At 38.1% G+C, this 23,251-nt stretch overlaps 1 protein-coding gene across 3 annotated transcripts in view; it reads right to left on the bottom strand.

Moving 5' to 3' along the window:
• Nucleotides 1-23,251, bottom strand: part of KMT2E (lysine methyltransferase 2E) — a 117,682-nt gene that overhangs the window by 84,231 nt on the left and 10,200 nt on the right. For 2 of the 3 annotated variants that reach the window (XM_024208512.3, XM_024208514.3), the window contains exons 2-4: nucleotides 12,472-12,656; nucleotides 1,226-1,340; nucleotides 365-594 (exon numbers count right to left, since the gene is read on the bottom strand). In XM_024208512.3, the coding sequence (XP_024064280.2) occupies nucleotides 365-594; nucleotides 1,226-1,340; nucleotides 12,472-12,542 (416 nt within the window). In that variant the 5' untranslated portion in view covers nucleotides 12,543-12,656. Of the gene's footprint in view, nucleotides 1-364; nucleotides 595-1,225; nucleotides 1,341-12,471; nucleotides 12,657-15,150; nucleotides 15,224-23,251 lie in introns of those variants that run through there. The other variant, XM_024208513.3, reaches the window with a different exon arrangement.

The following is a 23,251-nucleotide window of genomic DNA, read 5'->3' as shown; positions in this document are numbered from 1 at the left end:
TTTGAGAAATGCTGGACTAGACTGAATTTAATGGATAATGTAAATGGCCTGCAAAAAGCCCCACTACTGACAGAAGAGTAGACTCCTAAATATTTACAATGGAGCAACCAGACACAAAATAGCAGACTGGAACAAAGCGTGAAACTCTTTCCCTCCTTGAACTTCTATTTTGCCGGTTAAGACAGTTATATGGCCTATAATGGACTTGGAAGAGCCTCTGTTTTGATGGCAGTTCCCCTACCCTAAAATTGAACATAATCTAAAGTAATTAGTTATTTCAAAACTGCTTACTACTACAGTTTGATTAAAAAATAAAAAACATGTACATATGTATTAACATCTTAATTCATATAAAATATTTTACCTGCATTTGTCACAACAGATCATGTATCCATCATCATGGGTAAAACCACAAATACACCTGGTAATATCAGTTCCATAGCTTCCATCCTCTGATGTGCTGATGGTAGTAGCACTGGAAGTTTCATCAAAATTGGGAGTGGTAAATATGCCTACTTCATTCTTGCTGATAAGAACTGATGGAGGAGGAGATGCTGGAGGCGTTGGAGGAGGACGAGCACCATAGTTATGGTCCTGGATGATTTTTTGAAAAACCCAGAGTTATCTTGACATGGATCTGCACAGTGACCAATATTCATTTTCAAACTCCTCAGAAGGATTCCTACACCCACTTTTGTTTGGAAGTCAGGTTTCTAAATTCATAGCCAGAATGAAAACATTCAAAAACAGAAGCCCAAAGTTATGCTCCTAAAATTCACATTTAAACACCTACATAATACCCTACACTTCAAAAAAGCTGCGATTCCAGCAGCTCCCATCAAACTTTTTAAACTAAGACCAGTTATGCAGGTGCCTAGATATCTAAATCCACATTTAACTTTACACAAACAAGAAAAAGGAGATAAAGCAGCTTGAAAAATAAGTGTCTGTTTATGTACCAATATCAAATCATTCTGGAAGCACTAGTTGCAAACGCTAGATTTTACTAGTACTGCATCAGCAGCAGTATTGAACATTGCCTATACAGGCTCTATATATATCCACTCAGAAGCTCATTTGAGCAAAGCAAATGTTTATTCAATAGAAATGAACAAAACTGTAATGGAAAGTTTAAGATTCTGAGCATTACAAACAGCAAAAGAGCATTAAACAGAACTCTAAAAACTATGCTTGTCTTTTTGTATACTCAAAGTTTTATACTTACCGCATAAGGCAAACCAATGTAACTGTGAGAGTGATGAGAACTGCTGGTATATAACTGGTGTGGATAACTGTTTGATTTTTCGACTACCACAGGGCTAGCTTCTACAGATTCTGGTCTGAAAAGCAAGATGTACACCATTACATACAATATTTCATATTTATTTGCTTTTACTTGTATTTTATCATTTTATAAATTATAAGTATTTAGATTTTGTTCCTGTTAGAAGGTAAAAAAAACACATTTTCATAAGAAGTGGCCTCAAAGGAAGCATAAAATACATATCACCAAGAAAGAAGTTTCTAGAACATCAGATATATAGCTCAAATGGATCTTTGCATGTGAGATCTTGTTATAGGCATTAGCCCCAAGTAAATTCTGCAGCAGTTCAAACACCCTGAGCTTAAAACTTGGTTTATCATTAGATAAGTCTGTGCAATACCACATACAGAAACTCCACACTTAACATTGTAGTTATGTTCCTGAAAAATGCGACTTTAAGTGAAACGATGTTAAGTGAATCCAATTTCCCCATAAGGATGAATGTAAATGGGGGGGTTAGGTTCCAGGGGAAAAAATTTTTGCCATACAGTACAGTACAATAGTTGGGAGGTGCCCCCACCTTAGCCCACACAGGCACAGCCCACTGGCACTGGAGACAATGAGGCAGGCAAGGAGGCTGAAGGTGCTTTAGGCTAGGAGAAGCACGTTGCGCAGCAACAGCGGCAGCTTCCCCTACTCTGCAAGCACCAGGGGCGGGGGGCTCAACTCCAAGTGTGATTTGGCCTTCCTGATTTCACTCCTGCATGCCTGAGCAATATTTTTATAGTCCTCCCTGGTCATTTGTCCAGCCTGCCACTTCTTGTAAACTGCTTTTTTGTGTTTAAGATTTAGTTGGGGATTGGTCCTGCTTTGAGCAGGGGGTTGGACTAGATGACCTCCTGAGGTCCCTTCCAACCCTGATATTCTATGATTCTATGGATTCAGGGCACTTAAAGCTAGTTTAGGGGGTTGTGTTTTTGTTTTGTTTTAAACAAACATTCATATTGTGCATTTTTTTTCCTCTGGTTTAATCTGTAATTACAAATTATCAACAGAAAATAATATTGTATATACACACACACTATTTGCCCTGTGCCATGAAAAGAAGAGTTCTACAAAGTTAGTTTTGGTAGAGGAACAGAATATTTTTCACAGAATAATGGACTCTTGCTACTAAATTAATGCTGAGAATTGAAAAAATGTGTTAAGGAAGAATACAAACATTTCCTAGGCGGAAGATATTTACTCTCTGACATACCTTCTATTATAATAACTTTCTAGTCACTCACTGCCTTTTCATTTTGGAAAGGGAGTGATGAAAGAGGCTGTTCAGTAAAGAAACCAGAGGGGGGCAGCAGTGGTCCTCAACCTTTTCCATACAATGTAACAGATACATTTTGGGGCATCCCTCCCCCATCTGGGGAATTGTAATCTCCCATCCTCCCTAGGTTTATGAACCCATGTTCTAGAAAGAAAACAAATTTGAAAAGGTATGTCAGATTCTCCACTACCCTCATAATGCCATGTTGACGGTACAATGTTTTCTGGTTGGGGTCCTACTGCAATGGAAATAATACTAATCTTGAAGATCTGTATACTCAAAGTTCTGACGCACAAGGAGTGGATATTTGCCCAGTACAGCCCAGCTAAGTTTCCAGAATTCTAGTCACTTTCATATCCTTCTCTCCCAATTCAAGAGACTGCTGTCCATCCTTTAAGGCAGGGGTTGGCAACCTTTCAGAAGTGGTGTGCTGAGTCTTCATTTATTCACTCTGACTTAAGGTTTTGCGTGCCAGTAATACATTTGAACATTTTTAGAAGGTCTCTTTCTATAAATCTATACTATATAACTAAACTATTGCTGTATGTAAAGTAAATAAGGTTTTTTAACTGTTTAAAAAGCTTCATTTAAAATTAAATTAAAATGCAGAGGCCCCTGAACTGGTGGCCAGGACCCAGGCAGTGTGAGTGCCACTGAAAATCAGCTTGCCATAGGTTGCCTACCCCTGCTTTAAGGTTTCCTAGCAGAATATTTTTAATACTTTTTGAAAGTGAAAGGAAGTAGCATGTCTATCCTGTTTTCCACTAAATAGTGCATTTTTCCCAGGGATTATTTGGATCTTGTTTGTTTTCCCTAGTAACTGGAGAACTATTTGGTCTAACAGGCAATCTGAATACCAAAACTCCCTGGAAAAAAAGATTTTAATATGCAGTCTACATTTCAGTAATGCTAAAGTTTATTACAGAAGCTTTTCTTTGTTAGATACCATTATTGTGAGCCACAAAAATAAAAATGTCAAGTTCTTAAATGTGAGATAATTCAAAAGTCCTTAAGAGCCTAATCACCAAAATTTCCTGCTCTACCTTACAATATATACCCTGAAGGTGGCAGTCTGTGCATTCCACACAATCAAACTGGAATCCAAAGAGTAACTGCGCTTCGCAACGGATTTGAAGTGCTCTTTTTAAATTCAGATAATAAATCCCACTTTCTGTAAGTGTTGGCTACTTATTGTAGTTCTTTGGGGATAATTGGTGGACTTGGCTCCCATAATTTGACTGTCCTGATAACAAGCATCCATATAATCACATAAAACAGTGGAAAGCAGCAACTACCAAAATAAAAACATGAAAGTTAAAAACCAAAGAAAACAAAGAAATCCAAGCGTTATTGTTATCCATTTTAATACTAGTAACCCAGGTTCAGACTGTGACTATTCCTATGGATTTAATTTGGATAACTCAGGTTTAAAGTTCAGTGTGTATATAAAGTGACTGGAGGATAAGGTACTAAGTTTCACATGGGACAGAACAAGAGAGGGTGATATAGTAGTAGGGAGTGGATGCAATGTGCAAAGTCAAGAATCACATCAATGAAGTGAGGAAGGAGTATGTACTTCATGAAGGTTCAGTTAATTTTTTAAAAAATACTGGATTTCAAGGACTCTTATTGTGGGGGTCTTGCAAAAATTTGAGTTTTCAAGAGGAAAAGGGTCAAAAGAATATATGATTTGGCATTCCTCATTTGTGTTCTTGATATCAAAGATATGCACTTGAGGCACTGTATTTAGAAATCTTTTGAACAGGCCCCATTCTGTAGCTTCACAGTACCATACATCTGTCCTGACCCACCAAGGCAATACTTAAAAAAAATAAAATAAATAAAATAAAATAACCAGCACACTCCTGGTGTTTATAAACAAAGAAATCATCTTATTTTTACTTTTTACTTCCCTAGTACTTAGGGACATTCAAACTTCCAACTTGAAACCTCTTGTAATGTTGTTTGTCTATACACCCGCACAGCATGAGACACGTCACAGGGTGGTTGGCCCTTTAAGGAGAGTTGGGCTCAGCCTCACCTGTTTCTCATAAGCAACCTCCCAACTGAGATGGTCAAGTGGTTATAAAAGCCACCAAGTAGCTCAGCTGGAAAGGAGAGCTAGATAAAGCAAATGGTCTCCTGGGGAAGGCCCTGGAGCAAGGGGAAATGATGCAAGGAAAAGGGGCTTGCAGAAGGTTGGGTTTGTATGTGAAACCCTATGTTGAACTGATTTATTGTATTTGCTGAATAAACTGTACCCTGAAGGAAGGGCTTGAAAAGATTGTGACCTTCCTGGGATGTGGAAACAGGCCAGCAGCCTACACAGACTATAACAACAATCAAACAAACCAAAAAACCCCAACAAATTAGCACTCAGTATTATGGCCTAAATCACAGGTTTTTTAATGATTTGAGTGGGATTCTGACCAAATTATTCTTCTCCATGATGTACACAAAACCCCTTGGGTGAGGTCATGTACATGTAAGTGGTCTACAGGGGAGTCGCATCTTACGCAAGGGTTAGGTTCTGAAGTCAGCGCGTAAGGCAAAAATCGCGTATAGTCAAACGCTCATTGAGTGGAATGGCAGGCGGAATCGCCCGCACTACAGGTACAGTATTTAAATTGCTATTTTTCTCTTTTTTGTTTTGTTTTGCCCAACTCGTATAGTTAAAATTGAGTAAGTTAAATGCGCCTATGATGCGACTCCACTGTACCAGTTGACAGACTGCTAAGTGGTTAGAAACTGTTAAACATTCAGAAGTGTTCAGGCTAGAAAACATTGTCACCAAAACCCGATCTTCCAATGGGTTAAAGGATTTTCTACTATTAGAAAACAGTACTAGATTTTCTCAGCTACAATAAAAAAAATTTAAGCCACATTTCAGAGTCTCCGTTCTGGTTTTGGGTCAGACAACTTGCATATCTAGAACTAGATCACTTGAGAATTAACACAATTATTATACAGCCTTAAACTACCCCATTCTATCAGCAGATGGCCCTAGTGAAATTAAATAAATAATGCTGAATAAGAAATAAACCAACATACCACAAGGCTGTTAAAGTTATCAGTCAAGATTTCCATAAACTCTGTTTTATGGGCTTATGGCTCAAATTATCTACAATATGAATCGTGGTTAAAAAGTTTTAACTAAAGATAATTGTTTTCTTCTAAGAGGTTTGAAAGGGGGGTTGAACGGACAGTTTCTTTCCACAATTGTTTTGACTATTCATTATAAAAAGTTAATCTGAGTGGTTCTCACCGTTAACACCAAAAATAAAGTTTATATGAAAGCTGGAGGCTCAACAGGTTTTTTTAAATTGTGGATGTCAAAATACTGTGACACTCATTAAGATAGATTTTCAAAGGAGCCTAGGGTAATTAGGATCTCAACTCTTTTAGGCTCCTTTGAAAGTCCCAGCCTAAAGTTTTTAAGGTCATTTACCATAGCCTTATAAACTCAAAAGCAGCATTTACTTATTAAAGGGAAAAAGGGGGGGAAATTATTTGAAAACCACTTGTTCCTAGTGTGCCTCAGCAGCTTTGCAAATTTTCTGGAAAAACAAGTTTTTATTATAGTATGTAGAACAATTTGACTGTTTTTTGCACTACAATTCATATGAACATTGGTTGGCTAAAATTCAACCCAGATAAGAAAATATGATGTATAACAATGTATTGTGTTTCACACAAAATGTATTGCAAGACTTTAGTTAAAAAATACAAGACAGCTGGTACAGGATGGGCAAAACTAGGTAGAGAACATTGCCTGATCTTTGGCAATTGTTTACTGATTTCTGACATGGTTTGCAAGGTAGGTATACTACTTTTTATCATGACCTGCACCTGAAAGACCAGATTTCCACAGTAGTTATGAATGAGTTTAAAATAAAAAATAAAGTCATCTAAAGCGTCATAAAGTTCCCTTTTCTTCTAGATGTAGAACTTGCTACAGTGACCCATGTTCTGTGATCATTAGGCTAAACTATAGTAAAGCCTTTTATTTGGGATTAACTCTGAAAGCCATCTACGGACTGTGGAACATCGCAGTGACTTCCCAGGCACTTGACCATGAATATTCAACACTGATGCTTGGAACTACATTGACTTCCTGTAAGTCAGCAAGACCATTTCAGGACCTTAATAAGGCCACTCTATTCAAGGCAATGTCTACTGCTCTCTGTCATTCACAGCAAGAAAAATTAGGCTAGAGTCTTACTATTCCAAGATCCTTTTCCACTAAAGGCACATACACCTCTACTCCGATATAATGCTGTCCTCGGGAGCCAAAAAAATCTTACTGTGTTATAGGTGAAACCGCGTTATATCAAACTTGCTTTGATCCGCCGGAGTGCGTAGCCCTGCCCCCCCCCCTCTCCGGAGCGCTGCTTTACCATGTTATATCCAAATTCATGTTATATCGGGTCGTGTTATATTGAGGTAGAGTGTACTTTAAAAATTCTCTTCTCCTGAATACTCACTTTCAGTCCATCTAGTGGTCTTCATATCAAATTGAAAACTGTTTTTATATGGTTTACAATGTCTATTGTACTCCGGATATTAAAGCATGTTGTCTTATATTTGCACAATTTTGTGTGTCAGATTTTGCAGAGGCACCCAGAGGAACTCAAGTATATACCCATAGCACAGATAATGCCTTTTGTTATATAGATCCTCCATTAGTATGGTCTAACGAGGTAGTACCTTTACAGTGCTTAACTAATTCTGAGTACAGGAGGACATGCAGTTTATTTCACCATCAACTGTGATTCCCTCTTAATTTAAAAAACAAAAACAAAAAACACAACCCTAACATTTAATAGGTTCAAAGTGAATAGTATAATAATTATATTCAACTTTATGCATACTGTTCTAGTAACTAACTACAATAGTGTTCTTTTTACAGGCCTCAGCCCTCTATTTGGAAGAGTAGGAGAAAGGATGATTAAATTTCCAGGTCTCCTTTTTCAATAAAGATTATTCTCCTACATAGTCAAGTTTGCCACCCCCCGTTTTCCCACATGCTTCGGCATATTAGGAAGCAGAAACAAGCCTGTCAAGTTACAGGGAACTGGTTTGACTCCTTTCACTTAGGAATAAGCCCAAGGTATATTCAGTGAGGATCTCTCTTTGTTATTGATGCAATCAATATCTAAAGTGTCAGTCTCTAGAAAAAAGCTGTGTTTGAAAAAAAGAAGGTGGTTATGTCAATCTAAAATTTCCCAGTAGTCCTTATTACAATATTAGAATAGTCAACAGTTAAACCCGTTCTTGTATACCAACTATCACGTATTTAGTTTTTCCCCTTGATTGTAAGTTGACATAATACAAATTAGTTATGATGCGCACAAGCTTTCATCCAGTATGATCAAAGAAAACTAAATAAAACTGCTTCATATTTCTATATATTCTATAGCTTCTTTCTTGGCTACTCATTTTCCATCTGTTGAACCCTATTTAAGAGCTCAGCAATTGCAAGTCAGAGCTAATCAGTTTTTACATTTGCTTCCTTCAATAAGGGGCATACGTACTGCCCTTATAGGATGGAAATCCACTAGAAGATGTTACCTGCCTCATGCTTCTCAGCAGTCCTCTTTGGACAGTGATGGGGAGGACTGTTCCTACATTTTATTTTTAAAACTGATTATTTTGTACATGATCCTGGACAAATTCACAAACTAAATGAATTTTTAAGTTCAAATTCAAGAATGGCAAATTTTAAGTTATTTCAGATGCCCCACAAAGCACCCAGCAAATCAGAGTTTAAAATCTTGTCCCTGACCCCCAGAAGCCGTTGCAGTCATGATAGCAGTTAAGTTCATCAACATTATCACCAATGAACACATGCGGTCTCATCAGCCTAACTAAAAACAGACACCTAATGCCCTAGAGTTTGCAGACCACAAACACAAAAACCAAACAAACAAAAACACATACAGACAGCTGTTTTCTTTGGCTCTTTCCTTTTTTAAAACCAGGAAAACCTAGCACTCTTTTTCCGGGCTTTGGCTATTGGAAGCCTCTCTGTTTTGAACTCTGGCTGAAGCAAGTCTTGGATTCTCTGTTGTCACTAAAACATCGGTATAGAATCCTTTAGTTTTCCCGACAAACAGTGGCATGTCAACCAGCCTACAATACTGACTGCATAAGCTTGTGCATCTCTTGCCACTTATTCTCTTCACATGGTCTTAAGTATAAAAGTATAGATTATGCAACATAAGGAGATACCCTTCAAGAAAGGCACACTAACAGATGTCTTCTTAGGCCCAGTCTGTAAAAGCTTTCCAGGTGAAAGCTAGAAAACTTATTTCACTCTTCATAGAAATTACGACCAACGCTCGAGTTTAAGGGAAAATTCCCCCTTTGACTCAACAGGTTTTAATGTTAAAGGACGCATGCGAGCCATTTTTCAAGTTTACAATGGCAATTCATCCATCTTGATGAAACCTAACTCCACTGCCTTTATTTAATATCTTATTACTTTCGAAGTTCTTCAGGAGACCTGAAGCATGAAAGAAAATATGTAAAAACAAATTCTAGTCAATTTTTCCAACACCTAAACCATGCAAATATGTTCTTAAACTGTCCAAAAACATGAAAGCTGTATGGTTTCAACAGGACAAAATTAAAACTGTGTGTGTAGGATGGTGGGGGCAAGACTCCTAAGGAAAGAGATTAAGAACATTTAATCTATATTCATTGTGACTGACAGTCTATTGGCAAGTTTCAAAATGCAAGTTCTTTCAAAAGACTAGAAAGATAAACAACTAACAAGTTGTAATTTACAAGTTATAACTTATAAATTTGTAAGTTACAAATTTGACTTTCCTATTGAATTCTAAATATAATTTACATATTATCTAATATTTTTCAAAAATAGGTGACTAAAGTTCGGCTCTGATGATCAAAAATGCTGAATAACTAGCATCTCCCATTGACTTCATTTTTTAAAAATAATCATGGCTAAGATTTATAAGCACATATATTATACTGTGCATTACAGAGACCTTCTCTCTCTATAAAAGCAAGATTTTATTTTTTTGGGTTACTTTTCTCACCTCCTGCCAAAACCAAAATCAAAACCCGTTGCATTGCTACATACTCTACTAATGAAAAAAAAAAAAAAAAAAAAACACAAAAATTAACAAATGCTATTCTTAGACATGCTGAGATTATTGGGATGGTGCTGATACTACTACTTTGTGTAAATGAAAAAAAAAAAAATCAGTCATTTGTACTCCATGGAAAATATTTTGTACTGTATTTCATCCCAAAAGAATCCACAAACAACATGGATATGCAGCTACCTTTGGTGTGGAGAGTGGCAACCAGGTGGTCAGCATACCACACAACAACAGGGACATCTTTTTAATCAGACTGGCGAGAATACAAGTTAGGTGTCTTCAAGTCAGCAGGGCCTGATGAAACACACCCTAGAATACTCAAGGAGCTGACTGTGGAGATATCTGAGCCATTGGCGATTATCTTCGAAAAGTCATGGAAAATGGGAGAGATTCCAGAGGACTGGAAAAGGGCCAAATATAGTGTCAATCTATAAAAAGGGGGAAAAGGACAACCCGGGGAATTACAGACCAATCAGCTTAACTTTAGTACCCCGAAAGCGAATACAGCAAATAATTAAGCAATCAATTTGCAAGCACCTAGAAGATAAGGTAATAAAGTGACAGTCAGCATGAACTTGTAAAGAACAAATCCTGTCAAAATCAACCTAATAGCTTTCTTTGACAGGGTAACAAGCCTTGTGGATAAGGGGAGAAGTGGTGGATGTGATATATCTTGACTTTAGTAAGGCTTTTGATACGGTCTCACATGACTGTCTCAACCAAACTAGGGAAATACAACCTAGCTGGAGCTACTATAAGGCGGACGCATAACTGTATGGAAAAATGTTCCCAGAGAGTAATCATCAGTTGTTCACGGCATATTGAGAGGGGTCCAACAAGGATCAGTTCTAGATCTGGTTCTGTTCAATATCTTCATCAATGATTTAGATACTGGCATAGAGAGTACACTTCTAAAGTTTGCGGACGATACCAAGGTGGGAGGGGTGGCAAGTGCTTTGGAGGATAGGATTATAATTCAAAATGATCTGTACAAACTGAAGAAATGGTCTCAAGTAAATAGGATGAAATTCAATAAGGACAAATGCAAAGTACTCTACTTAGGAAGGAACAATTAGTTGCACACATACAAAATGGGAAATGACGGCCTAGGAAGTACTGTGGAAAGGGATCTGGGGGTCATACCGGATCACAAGCTAAATATGAGTCAACAGTGTAACACTGTTGCAAAAAAGGCAAACACCATTCTAGGGTGTATTAGCAGGAGTGTTGCAAGCAAACACAAGAAGTAATTCTTCCATTCTACTCCATGCTGATTAGTCCTTAACTGAAGTAGTGTGTCCAGTTCTGGGCGCCACATTTCAGGAAAGATGTGAACCAATCGGAAAAAGTCCAGAGGAGAGCAACAAAAATTATTAAAAGTCAAGAAAACATGACCTATGAGGGAAGATTGAAAAAACTGGGTTTGTTTAGTATGGAGAAGAAAAGACTAAAAAGGGACATGATAACTTTTTTCAAGTACATAAAAGGTTGTTACAAGGAGGAAAGAGAAAAAATTTGTCTCCTTAACTTCTGAGGATAAGACAAGAAGCAATGGGCTTAAATTGCAGCAAGGGGAGCTTAGGTTGGACATTAGGAAAAACTTTGTCAGGGTGGTTAAGCACTGGAATAACTTGCCTAGGGAGGTTGAGGAATCTCCATCATTGGAGATTTTTAAGAGCAGGTTAGACGAACACCTGTTAAGGACAGTCAAGATCAGGGGTTCTCAAACTGGGGGTTGGGACCCTTCAGGGGGTCACGAGGTTGTTATACGGGGGTGGGAGTCGTGAGCTGTCAGCCTCCACCCCAAACCCCGCTTTGCCTCCAGCATTTATAATGGTGTTAAATATATTAAACATGTTTTTAATTTATAAAGGGGGTCGCACTCAGAGGCTTGCTATGTGAAAGGGGTCACCAGTACAAAAGTTTGAGAACCACTGCTCTAGATAATACTTAGTCCTGCCATCAGTGCAGGGGACTGGACTAGATGACCTCTCGAGGTCCCTTCCAATCCTATGAATCATAGGACTCTTAAGAGGAGTGCAATGAGGTCTTCGATGTCTACAAAAGACAGACTGGGCCAGACTTTAGGTATCATCTGATTGACACCCAATAAAGCAAATGGATTTTTGAGCAGTTTATCTATCTCAGAAAGACGAAGGGCCGAGTTGAACCTGTGATTCCTAGGTGTCTGTCTAGTTATTTCACACATATGCCTAAACCTTTAAGCTAGCCACTTCAGCTATAAAAAGCAAAACCAATGGATTACCAAATAGAAAGACTAAAATATTGGGAGAGAAATAAATGTAATCGGATGCATTATAACAAAATTAAAAATATTAACTATGAAAATGTATTTTTTAAAACACCCTTCCGGATTATCAGTATTTCATGTACGTAATTCCATGCACCAAAGGGTACATTTGTGACTCTAAATACAACCAAATAGTTTTTGATGCATACTTTAAGGAAGCCAAAATGATCAACATGAGAAAAAAATTTAAAGCAGTAAAGCATATTTTATTTAAAACTATCCCCTTTAATAAACTGAACTGCTGACAAATACTGCTTCTTTCTTTAAGAAAAAAAAAAAAAAAAAAAGAGTAATTAAGTGAAAAAAAAAATAAAGCTACAGTAGGTGAATAAAAATAGCTATTAAAATTCAAACAATGAAGTAAAAACATTTTGGAAGTCTCTATTCGAAAATGCACATCACAAAAAGAAAAAATAACAAAGTTAGCAGTTATGTTAAAAATACTTACTCTGAGCCTGCAGCCATTTCCAAATAAGAAGTTTCTGCTGTGTCAACCCCAAACGGGATCACTATGCTCATGACGTTCGTTTCTGATAAATTCGATTACTATGGAGTCCTGTGCATTGGTATCCAAAACACTGGGGCATGCCAGCCACAGTGCTCATTGCAAACATCTAAGTGCATCCACAAACCCTGTTTAAAAATAAGAAAAAACAATGAAGACAAATCATTTTAAGCGAGCAGTTCCATACTGCGTTTAAAATGGCACCCTGTGCTAAGACATCTTATAATAATTTCATTTTGTTATCAGCATGAAGACAAAAAATATTCAGATTATGGCAAAGATTATAAAGCTTTAAAATTTGCTTTAGTTTAGTACATTACCCTATCAGCATGGGCTTTTTAAAATAAATAAACATCTTCAGTAGGACAGCTCTCATAACTTAAAATACTTCTGAAGGAAGCTTTTTTCCCATGCTTTCAATCAAAAAAATCTGAGGCAAAAATCTAAACATGAACACAGAGTATAGGATCAAACCTCAAAGTTTTAGGATTAAAAAGTAAAGGACTGCATACAAAACAGACTATATAAATGAACAAAACTTTCCCCACCCTGTTTGAATAACTGTTATTGTTAAAAATAAAATCATTCTGTTCATATATACAGTTATACGTACCACCACAAACACTCAAAATTCTCACTTCAGTCATGATTGGCCATTATTAGAACAGACTGAGTACATCACCAGATAACCTAATATGGCCACAATTCTCATTTTACCCACTCAATTTTCAACCAATAACCAAACTAAGGAAGAAGAATATTATTATGTGATGGATAACTGATAGGTATCCTAACTCTTCCAAATTCTATGTGATAATTTAAAACTCAGAGAGATCCTTAAAAACAGGACAATGTTATTTTTAGTTTTTTTCATTGAAGAGCTTTCATGTAGTCTGATTATAGACATAGTTATGTAACATTTCAGATGGAATAATAAAATGTTAACATGTATTAAAATGACTGCTGGACCTTTAGGCTCAATGTTACTATTGTACTCTTGGTTTATAAGCAAATAATGCAAAACTGAAAAAGTGAATCCACACAATTTTAATGAGGAAGAAGGGAGGTGAGGTAACTCATGCATGCTTAAGGAACAAAGATCAGTTTCTTCAGGTGATGAGTTAGACAAGAGTTTATGACTATTTAACAACATGTCTCCTTGTTATTCAAGTACAACTCTGAATATTACATATAGTACAAATCTTCCTATGGGTTCTGATTAAAAAAATAAGTTTGCTACATTTTATTCTGGCAAGCATTGAAGAGTCAATATGGCTAACAAGAGTGAGTGAGAATCTATTTTGACTCATACATGACTCAACAAAGTCCGACCTCCATGACACTGCACTTCAAACCTTCTCTTCTTCCCCTCTGCAGGGGTGCCACAATAAAGTACAGAGTATAAGCAAAAGGAGGGGTGAACAGAATTATGTCACTAAACTGTTCCTACTCCACAGAACTAAAGTAGTAAGTTAAGATGTACTGAGTCAGCAGTAACTTATCCAGCAGTGATTAGCCAAGTGAGGTGAGATCTTAAACTCAAATTGATGGCACTTCTCCATATATCTGTCTTTACTTTTAGCGATATACTTCAGCACAACTATCCTTGTCTTCCTTACTTCCACACTGAACTACTGCAATGCACCTGTAGACCAGCCTCAAACATTCGACTGTGCAGAATCCAGATTGCTGAGCAGTGCTTCTGGATGAAGCATATAATTCCTGTGCCCAGTAAATTACATTTGCTTCCAGTTTGTTAAAGAGTGGTTTTAGCTGTTGGTTTTGACCCATAAAATCATAACGGTTTTGGGCTCTGACTATTTTTAAAACCACTTTTCTCCTTATGGGATACCACAACAGTTAAGATCAACTGTGGTACTTAAGATAACTGCCCTTTGATTTGAAGGGAGTGTACTAGTGACCAGGCATTTTCAACAGAATCCTAGCTTTAGAACAGAAATCTTAATTTATTGACAAGGATAGTTTCCAATGAACTTCCCTGAGGTGGGTTGGGAAGGACTTCACGTTGATGTTGATCAAATTAGAATATTTTGTATTTTTAAAAGTGCACATGCTTAGCATTAGAAGGACACATTTAATAAACTAGAAGAAAAAGTCTAGAGTGGGTCATATTAAACTTCCTTATGAGATGAGTAAGGCCTCTGGATATTTTACCATTCCCAATTCTCTTGTTCTTGTTGGAGTAGATGTCTTTTTTAGCCCACTAGACAAATTACCAAATATACTAACTGTAGAGAAGTCAGGTCACCTACTTCATGGAGATAATTCCCAGTATTTACAGAAGTATAGTAGGTTATGTTTTGTCAGATGCCATGGACACCAAACTGTATTTTATGCAGAGACAACATCTTAGGAACAGTAAGAATTTTTACTTTATTGCAATGAATTTATTATTCCTGAGAGACCAAGAAAATGAAGTCCTCTAAGCCAAAGAAAAAGTATATCAAACTTTACAGTGATGGATGCACTGCAAATAGGTAAGATAGACAGATAACAGGCAGCAGCAGCACAAATTCTCAAACTATCCTACTTTTATGCTAGAACATTAAACGGGAGGGACCACCTCTACAATTGAGTGAAGTTCAATTTCCACTTACTTACCTCCCTTCTGAGACTCTCAAAAAGGGTGCCAATTCATACCAAACTCGACTGAGACGATGATCCGCTCATTTAAATTAGACAGACATCAAATGGTAACAACATTGGGTTGGGTCTCTGCCAATCTCAGCTTGATCTGAACTAGCAGCTACAAAATGAAAGGCTTCACATTACCTATGCCCTGAACCAGTCAGCCCCCAGGCAGCAAGACTGATAAATTAACACCAGAATGTAACTAGGAAAACCTATCCTGAAAAACAGTTTGGGACAGAGAGGTTCAGTGGTAACATTTTAGAGTTATTATAGTCTGGATGTGACTTTGCCTTGACTGTCATTTTCAGTGTTGTTGAGCCAGCCAGTCAAAAAATACACTGTAAAGATTTGGAAAGCCACATGTCAGCAGAGGCTGAAACAAAAGAGGGGGTGCAAGGGATGTGGAGAAGAACTATGCCACCTGACTCATGTGCTATTATGTCTATTTTCTTGAACAAAGCAACTAAGGCCAGGTCTACACTACCGCGGTAGTTCGACGGCTGGCAATCGAAGTTCCGGGTTCGATTTATCGCGTCTGGTCTGGACGCGATAAATCGAACCAGGAAGTACTCGCCGTCGACTGCGGTACTCCAGCTCAACGAGAGGAGTACCGCGGAGTCGACGGGGGAGCCTGCCTGCCGCGTGTGGACCGCGTCTGAACCGCGGTAAGTTCGAACTAAGGTATGTCGACTTCAGCTACGTTATTTACGTAGCTGAAGTTGCGTACCTTAGTTCGAATTGGGGGGTAAGTGTAGACCAGGCCTAAGATTATCCAACAATAAGCTCATTGTGTACACAAGATATTTGGGTTGGACTAAGTGACCCATGTCTGCACAATGGTTATAAGAGGAAGTACAAGATGTGGCTGGCAAAACTGAGACTTAAGAAAATAAAAACTACTAACCAGAAAACGTTCAATAAAGCAGGGAGATAACAGATTCGTTTTCTGAAGGTATACAAACCTACAGGATTTATTGCCAGTGTGTCTCCCAAAGTCACAAATGTGATTACTAGCATGTTAATGTCTAATGACCTAGGCTGATTTTTGCTGTGATTGTGGCATTAATTCAAGAGGTGCCCAAATAGTGCAGAAAAGTAATTGGGAGGGTTGCAGGGGGAATATTCAGCACTGATGTAAACAGAAAAGGCAGTAGCACCATTAAGTTCAAAATTGATGTAACGGGGGGGTGGGGTGGGGGGAGAAATAGGTCAAGCGGCATTACACACACACACACACCATTTATAGGTAGGTCTTTCCATGGCAGACTAGTCATTTAGATTCTTGGCCCAATTTCCACCACTTTCAATAAAACCAGAAAACTGATGAACTTCAATAAATTTCACTGATTATATAACAGCCAAAGAACTTTCCTTTTAAGAGGAAGACAGATCTACTTATCCACTTTGTATAACTGATCTAAAACTCTTATGTTGTACTTTCCACAAAGAGAGATTCTTCAAGACCCCTTCATTATCATTATTTATCACCCGCCATCTTAAAATTACAGGACATAGCAATCTTCCTTACTTCAGCAAAGAAAGCTGTAGTAGTATTTGAGGGTGGTACGTTCTTCAACTACTCCTCCAGAAGTGTGGCATTCCATCACCAGGAGCTGAATGCACTGCCATTGCAACACCTGCATATCCCCAGCTAGCTCAGGAGCAAAACCTGTGTTACTGGTGAACAATACTCAAGGAATTCTTCATGTTGTACCAGACACGGATGGACATTTCTGCCCTTACTCTGGGTAGGTACTCAGCATGGGGGAGGGAAGGGGGAGGGAAATGTAGGTGCTCATCTATACCAGGCAACTAAACTGGTGCAGGTACGGTTGCATTTTGTAACATCACATCATGTCAAACACAGTCATTTCAGACTAATAAGGGGATCCTGGAGAAGCAGAAGGAGAAATTATTTACACTATGTCCAGAATTTAGAAATGTCTTCATCTGTTACACTGTGATATTCCTGATATACCCACCTGATGATTCTTTATGCATCTCTCCAGAGTAGATGCTTGGACTACAGGAACTAACATACAGGATCAAGCCAGTAGTCCAGTGGATGTTTCAAATGAAGGAGAAAAAAAACCATGCAGAGGATAATGAATAGCCTACCCCTTGGGAAAGCTTTTTCCTAACTCCTGTCAGTTAGTGGCTGGCTTATTCCCTGAAGTAAGAAGGCTTAGATTCTTTATTTAAAAAAAAAAAAGTCACCTAGAGTCACAGTGACTGTTCTCAACATTGTGAATATTCTCATCTATTGAGTGTTTAATTTGCTTTGAACCCTAGTAGGATCTCAACTTCAGCATCTTAGAACAATAGGTTCCATAAGTTATCCATAAGAGATTCGTTATGCATTGTTTAAAAAAAAGAAGTGTGGGGAGATGTTGTGATGCTATGTCCTTATATTACTGATGGAATGAAGTGATAGCAAAAAGTAATCTGAACCCTCTTCTCCCACTATCTTTTAACCTGGCACTACTGTAAGTGCTTGAGGCAGCAAGCAAACTGGTCATATCTTCTGAAATTGCATTAACTTTTCTTTTAAAAATTGCCACTGTTTAGGATCCAATTCGAACGTCCCATTTGCTTTGATGGGACTTTGGCTGAGCAGGGGCTGCAGGCCTGCTTTTTCAGTTGGGCTAATATTTTTGTCTTCCTCTCGTGTTCCTCTCAGGACCATTAAAAGAGATATGTTCCTGCCCCTCAGAAGGCAAGTGGTGGGAGGATCATCTATGGGGTAGTAAGTCTGAGATACAAGATTTTCTTTTTGGGGGTGGGTGGAGGGAGGGCAGTTTCTGGTTTGTATTCTTATGGCATTTCAATAATGTTCCTTAATTCCCCTCCCACCAGCCATCTTTCAGGTGTCCAATGCATGGGAAATGCATCTCGGTCATCTTAGATTTTCAATGTACGTTTTTTTAAATGGTAATGTAGTTAGTTAGTGTTCTAACTTTACTTAGATTTTGTTGTATAGTAGCAGAAGACAGGTCTGTTTTGATGGTCACTAGATTTATATTGTTACTCTTTTTCTAATAAAAATTAAAATATTTTTATTTCGTTGTGTCATATTTACATCTCTACCCCGATATAACGCAACCCAATATAACACGAATTCAGATATAACGTGGTAAAGCAGCGCTCCGGAGGGGCTGCGCACTCCAGTGGATCAAAGCAAGTTCAATATAACGCGGTTTCACCTATAATGCGGTAAGATTTTTTGGCTCCCGAGAACAGCGTTATATCAGAGTAGAGGTGTATTATGCATGGTGTTTCAAAAGTAGTCAAGGAGAACCTGCTATACTGGTGAGATTGCAACCTGTGAGGTTTCCAATTCACCTCTGTAGGATGTACCAGTACAAGTAGTGTAAAAACTTGCTCAAGTTAGTGCACTCTATATGTTGCAATACCTGGACTCTCATTTGTATATGAGAATATAAGGCTTTTTAGAGATGACTGTGACAGGTGTTGGTAGTACCAGTGATTTATTTTATTTTTTTGCCTTAAAAGGAAGTAAACAGCACAATCACCTCAAACACAAACAAGACTATAACTGAAAAAATTAACGAAGTCTGTTTTTACATTTTACTTAGTGCATTTAACAGCACTTTGTATAGGCCGTTTCACTGTTTCCCCCCGACAAAGTCATACTTCAGAGGGGGACTCAATACCTCAAACTATTATTCTTTGTTAAAAAAAGCTGATTAAAGTTGATGTTCCTCTAAGTGTACAATGAAGTATTTCCTATCTATTTATAGATGACGTAAGGCACTCAACTCTAAATAAGAGTTTCCACAGAAGGAAGTTGAACTAATTTAACTATATCAGTTTCTAAATTACTACAATTTTCTCATGTAAGCAAGACCTTAAAAATAGGAATGTTAAGTCTTCTCCTTCCATGTTTTTGTTGGAGGACTCTGAATGACATAGATATACACTAGGAACTTTTTCAACTCGCTCTTTTCATAGATTTTAAGGCCAGAAGGGACTACTAGATGATCCAACCTGACTTCTCATACAACATAGGCCATCAAATTTCAGCCATTTACTGCCATGTTGAGCCCACTAACTTGTGTCTGACTAAACCATATCTTCCAGAGAAACATCCAGTCTTGGTCTGAAGGCTTCAAGAGATGGAGAAAGCACCACCTTCCCTTAGTAGTTTGTTCCGTTAGTTAATCATCTTCACTCTTTAAAAAAAGTGCCATTTCAATTTGCCCAGTTTTAACTTCCAGCTATTGATTCTTCTAGTACTTAAAGGGGCTGGAATACTTAGTCCTTAAAAAGGGGTTTTGCACCATGTGTATTAAATAGAAGTTTACAGCTTTAAATAGCCTGAATAAAATTCATGTTTCACATCTTTAGCATATCATAAAATTAGTACTTCTGTATCCAACCATAGTTTTCAAAAATAGTTTGCAAGACCTGAATATCTAATGTAAAAACGAAGCAGAAACAGAAAAGCTTTCAAACCTTCTGCTTATTCATACATCATAAAAAAGAGGGAAAAAGCCAAATTATTTTCTCCTTTGCAGGTCATTGTAAACAGCAAGTTGGTAGCACTTTCATTTGTCATGTAGAAGACTGGACTTCCAACACTGGGCTTCTAAAACTCAGAGCTAGTAAAGACTTGAGTTGCAGAACAACGTGGTTGGCCTTGGGCTGGAAGAAACTGCATTCTTGGCAAACTTAACTGAAATCACATGTAACTGCTACCAGACTGTTTGTAAATCACCACAAATAGATACTGTGATTATGTAACCCATGTCCAAAAAAACTGAGGATATTTTGCCACAATAATAATTAAAAAAAAAAAAAAATCTATGACTTGCACCTGCTATGTTCCAAATGGTGGAAACTACATGTAATAAAAACAGGTCATGTTAAAAGGTTCTAAAAGGTTGTGACCAGATGCTTAACATAATTAATATTAACAACAAGGGGGAAGGAACACACAACATAATATAGCAAGAGCAGGCTAGACAACATTTAGATAAGTTAGATGTATACAAGTCAGCAGGAACTGACAAAAATTCACCGTTGGGTACTTAAGGAACTGGCCGAAGCAATCTTGGAACTATTAGCGATTATCTTCGAGAACTCATGGAGGACCAGACTGGAGATGGGCAAACTTAGCATCAGTCCTTAAAAAGGAGACCAAAAAGGACCTGGGGAACCACAGAACTGTCAGCCTAACTTTGATTCCTGGAAAAATACTGGAACAAAAAATACTTATCAACCAATCAATTTGTAAGCTCCTAAAGAATACCAGAGTGATAAGTAATAGCCAACATGGATGTGTCAACAACAAATCACGCCAACCCAACCTTATTTCTTCTTTGATAGGGTTTCTAGTCTAGTGGATGGAGAGGGAATCAGTAGACGTGATATATCTTGATTTCAGTAAGGCTTTTAACACAACCCCACATGACACGCTCAGAAACAAAGTAGGGAAATGTCGCCCAGCTGAAATTATTATAACGTGCGTGCATAAGTGGTTGAAAAGCCATACTCAAAGAGTTATAAATCAATGGTTTGCTGTTAAACTGGAGAGCTGTATCTAGGGAGTCCTGCAGGGTCTATCCTGGTTCTGGTACTATTCAATAGTTTCATTAATCACCTGGAGAACACAGTGAAGATCATGTTTATAAAATCTGTGCATGACACCAAGCTGGGAGGGGTTGCCAGTACCTTGGAGGACAGGTTTAGAATTCAAAACAACCTTGACAAATTGAAAACTGGTCAGAAATCAACAAGACGAAATTCAATAAAGAGAAGTGCAAAGCACTACATTTAGGAAGGAAAAAAATCAAAAGCATAACTACAAACAGGGGAATGACTGGCTAGGTGATAGTACTGCTGAAAAGGATCTGGGGGTTATAGTGGATCAAAAATTGAAAACAATCCAACAATCTGATGTAGCTGTGAAAAAGGCTAATAGTCTGGGGTGTATTAACAGCAGTGTGGCATGGAAGACACAGGAGGTAACCGTCCCACTCTACTCAGCACTAGTGAGTTGTCACCTGGAGTAATATATCAAGTTTTGGACATCATACTTTAAGAACAATGTAGACAAACTGGAGAGAATCCACAGGAGAGCAATAAAAATGATAAAAGGGTTAGAAAACCTGACCTATGAGGAAAAGCTAAAAAAACAGGGTATGTTTAGTCTTAAGGAAAAAAGACTGAGGGAGGTAAGGGGGAACCTGATAACAGACCTCAAATATAGTAAGGACTGTTATAAAGATGATGGTGAGCAAACTGTTCTCCAGGTCCCTTGAAAGTAAGAGAGGAAGTAATGGGGTTAGACTGCAGTAAGGGAGATTTAGGTTAGCTATTAGGAAAAAATAACTATAAGGATAGTTAAGTACTGGAGTAGGCTTCCAAGGGAGGTTGTGGAATCCCCATCACTGGAGGTTTTTAAGAATAGGCTAGACCAGGGGGCTCAAAGTCCCAGCCTGTGGACCATTTGCGGCCCGAGAATCTCCCCACTGCGGCCCACGGAGGAGAGACCCATGCAGCCACACTGCCAGCTCTGTCTGCTACAGGCACCGCCCCCCGCAGCTCCCATTGGCTGGGGGAGAGAGACAGAGATACCATCACTAGTCACCGGGCAGAGTCAGCCAGGGAGGCAGCATCATTAGTTGCCAGGCAGAGTCAGCCATGGAGGCAGCATCACTTTTTCCCACAATTAATATAAACAAGTCAAAATACCAAACACAACTATCAGATGCACACCTTGCTGCAATCCTGAAGGTTTCAACTGCTCAGTCACTGAGGCCAAACATCAGCAAACTGACAAAACTGAAGCATTGCCAGGTGTCTGGCAAATACTAAAAACTCTCTGGCAGGCAAAGAATTGTATAAAGTTGTATGACAGTTTTATTATTTCTAAGAAATTCAAAATAAAAAACACAATATAAACATTTTCCTTTCTGAACACCATCTTCAGTGACATTATTGGCCCGCTGGGAGGATTTGAGGACTGGCCCTGGCCCTAAGGTAAATTGAGTTTGAGACCCCTGGGTTAGACTAACACTTTTCCAGGATGGTCTAGGTATATACTTGGCCCTATTTCAGTGTGCAGGGATGGACTGGATGAACTCTCAAAGTCCCTTTCAGCCCCATATTTCTATGATTCTATAACTGATAAATCCACAGCTTGAGGAATAAAATCTAACTTGCATCCAACAAGCAAATGAAGCGGATAGCAAGATAGGCAAGAGCCTCTAATTTTGATAGAGCCTATCATCAATAATAATAACAAACACACACACAAAAAACCCACTTTCTCCAAATAAAAGTGACTATAAAATACAGCAAAAAGAGGACCATTACATTTTAAGTGTTTTAAAACTTGGGGTCCAGTCATATTAAGACTGTCTGCAGTTTCCATTGTATATGTAGAGGGAATCACAATACACTATCACTGGAAGGTATTCCCTGAGCAACACAGAGTGAAAGTCTGGGGGGAGGGGGAAAAGTCATATTTCTAATTGCAGATTTGAGAAAGGGAAGGAAAAAGGTGTGGGCTGCAAGTAGAAAATTCACTAGTTCTTATACAGAAGCAACAATGCAATTTTGCTTCCCTAATTTAAGTCCTGGCATCAATACCATCTGAACAGGAATTTGCTGATACACAAACCAGGTTACCATCCTTACTCCACATGTCTGACCAGCACCTTTACAGAGAAAGGAGCGTACCATCCAAAACATTTCAGTAGTTGAAAAAATAAATAGGGAAAATTGAAGGGACCTCTCCTTTCTCAGCTCCAGCTACCTCTTTCAACTATCTTTCCTCATAGGTGCAAAGGCTAGACTGCAGTTTCTATAAGCATTTTATAAGAAAAATATTTTATAAGATAAGATTTAATGTGCTTACTATAATTAATTTACTCATACTTGGTAGGCTGAGTAGACATTTTAAGTCTTTCCAGCTGAGAATAATATTCTCTCCTAAAATTTTGTTATGCTACATTATGCGTTTTGTGATCACTATGGAGAAGCAAACTGTTTATGGAATGTTTGAATGTTATACTTCTTCCTCTATACATGTGCTCAGAAGAAA

This window comes from Terrapene carolina, unplaced genomic scaffold, assembly GCF_002925995.2.
Source record: "Terrapene carolina triunguis isolate 2854851 unplaced genomic scaffold, T_m_triunguis-2.0 Scaffold68, whole genome shotgun sequence".
Taxonomy (NCBI): domain Eukaryota; kingdom Metazoa; phylum Chordata; order Testudines; family Emydidae; genus Terrapene; species Terrapene triunguis.
The sequence above is the reverse complement of the archived record's forward strand: the minus strand, read 5'-3'. Positions and strand labels throughout refer to the sequence as shown.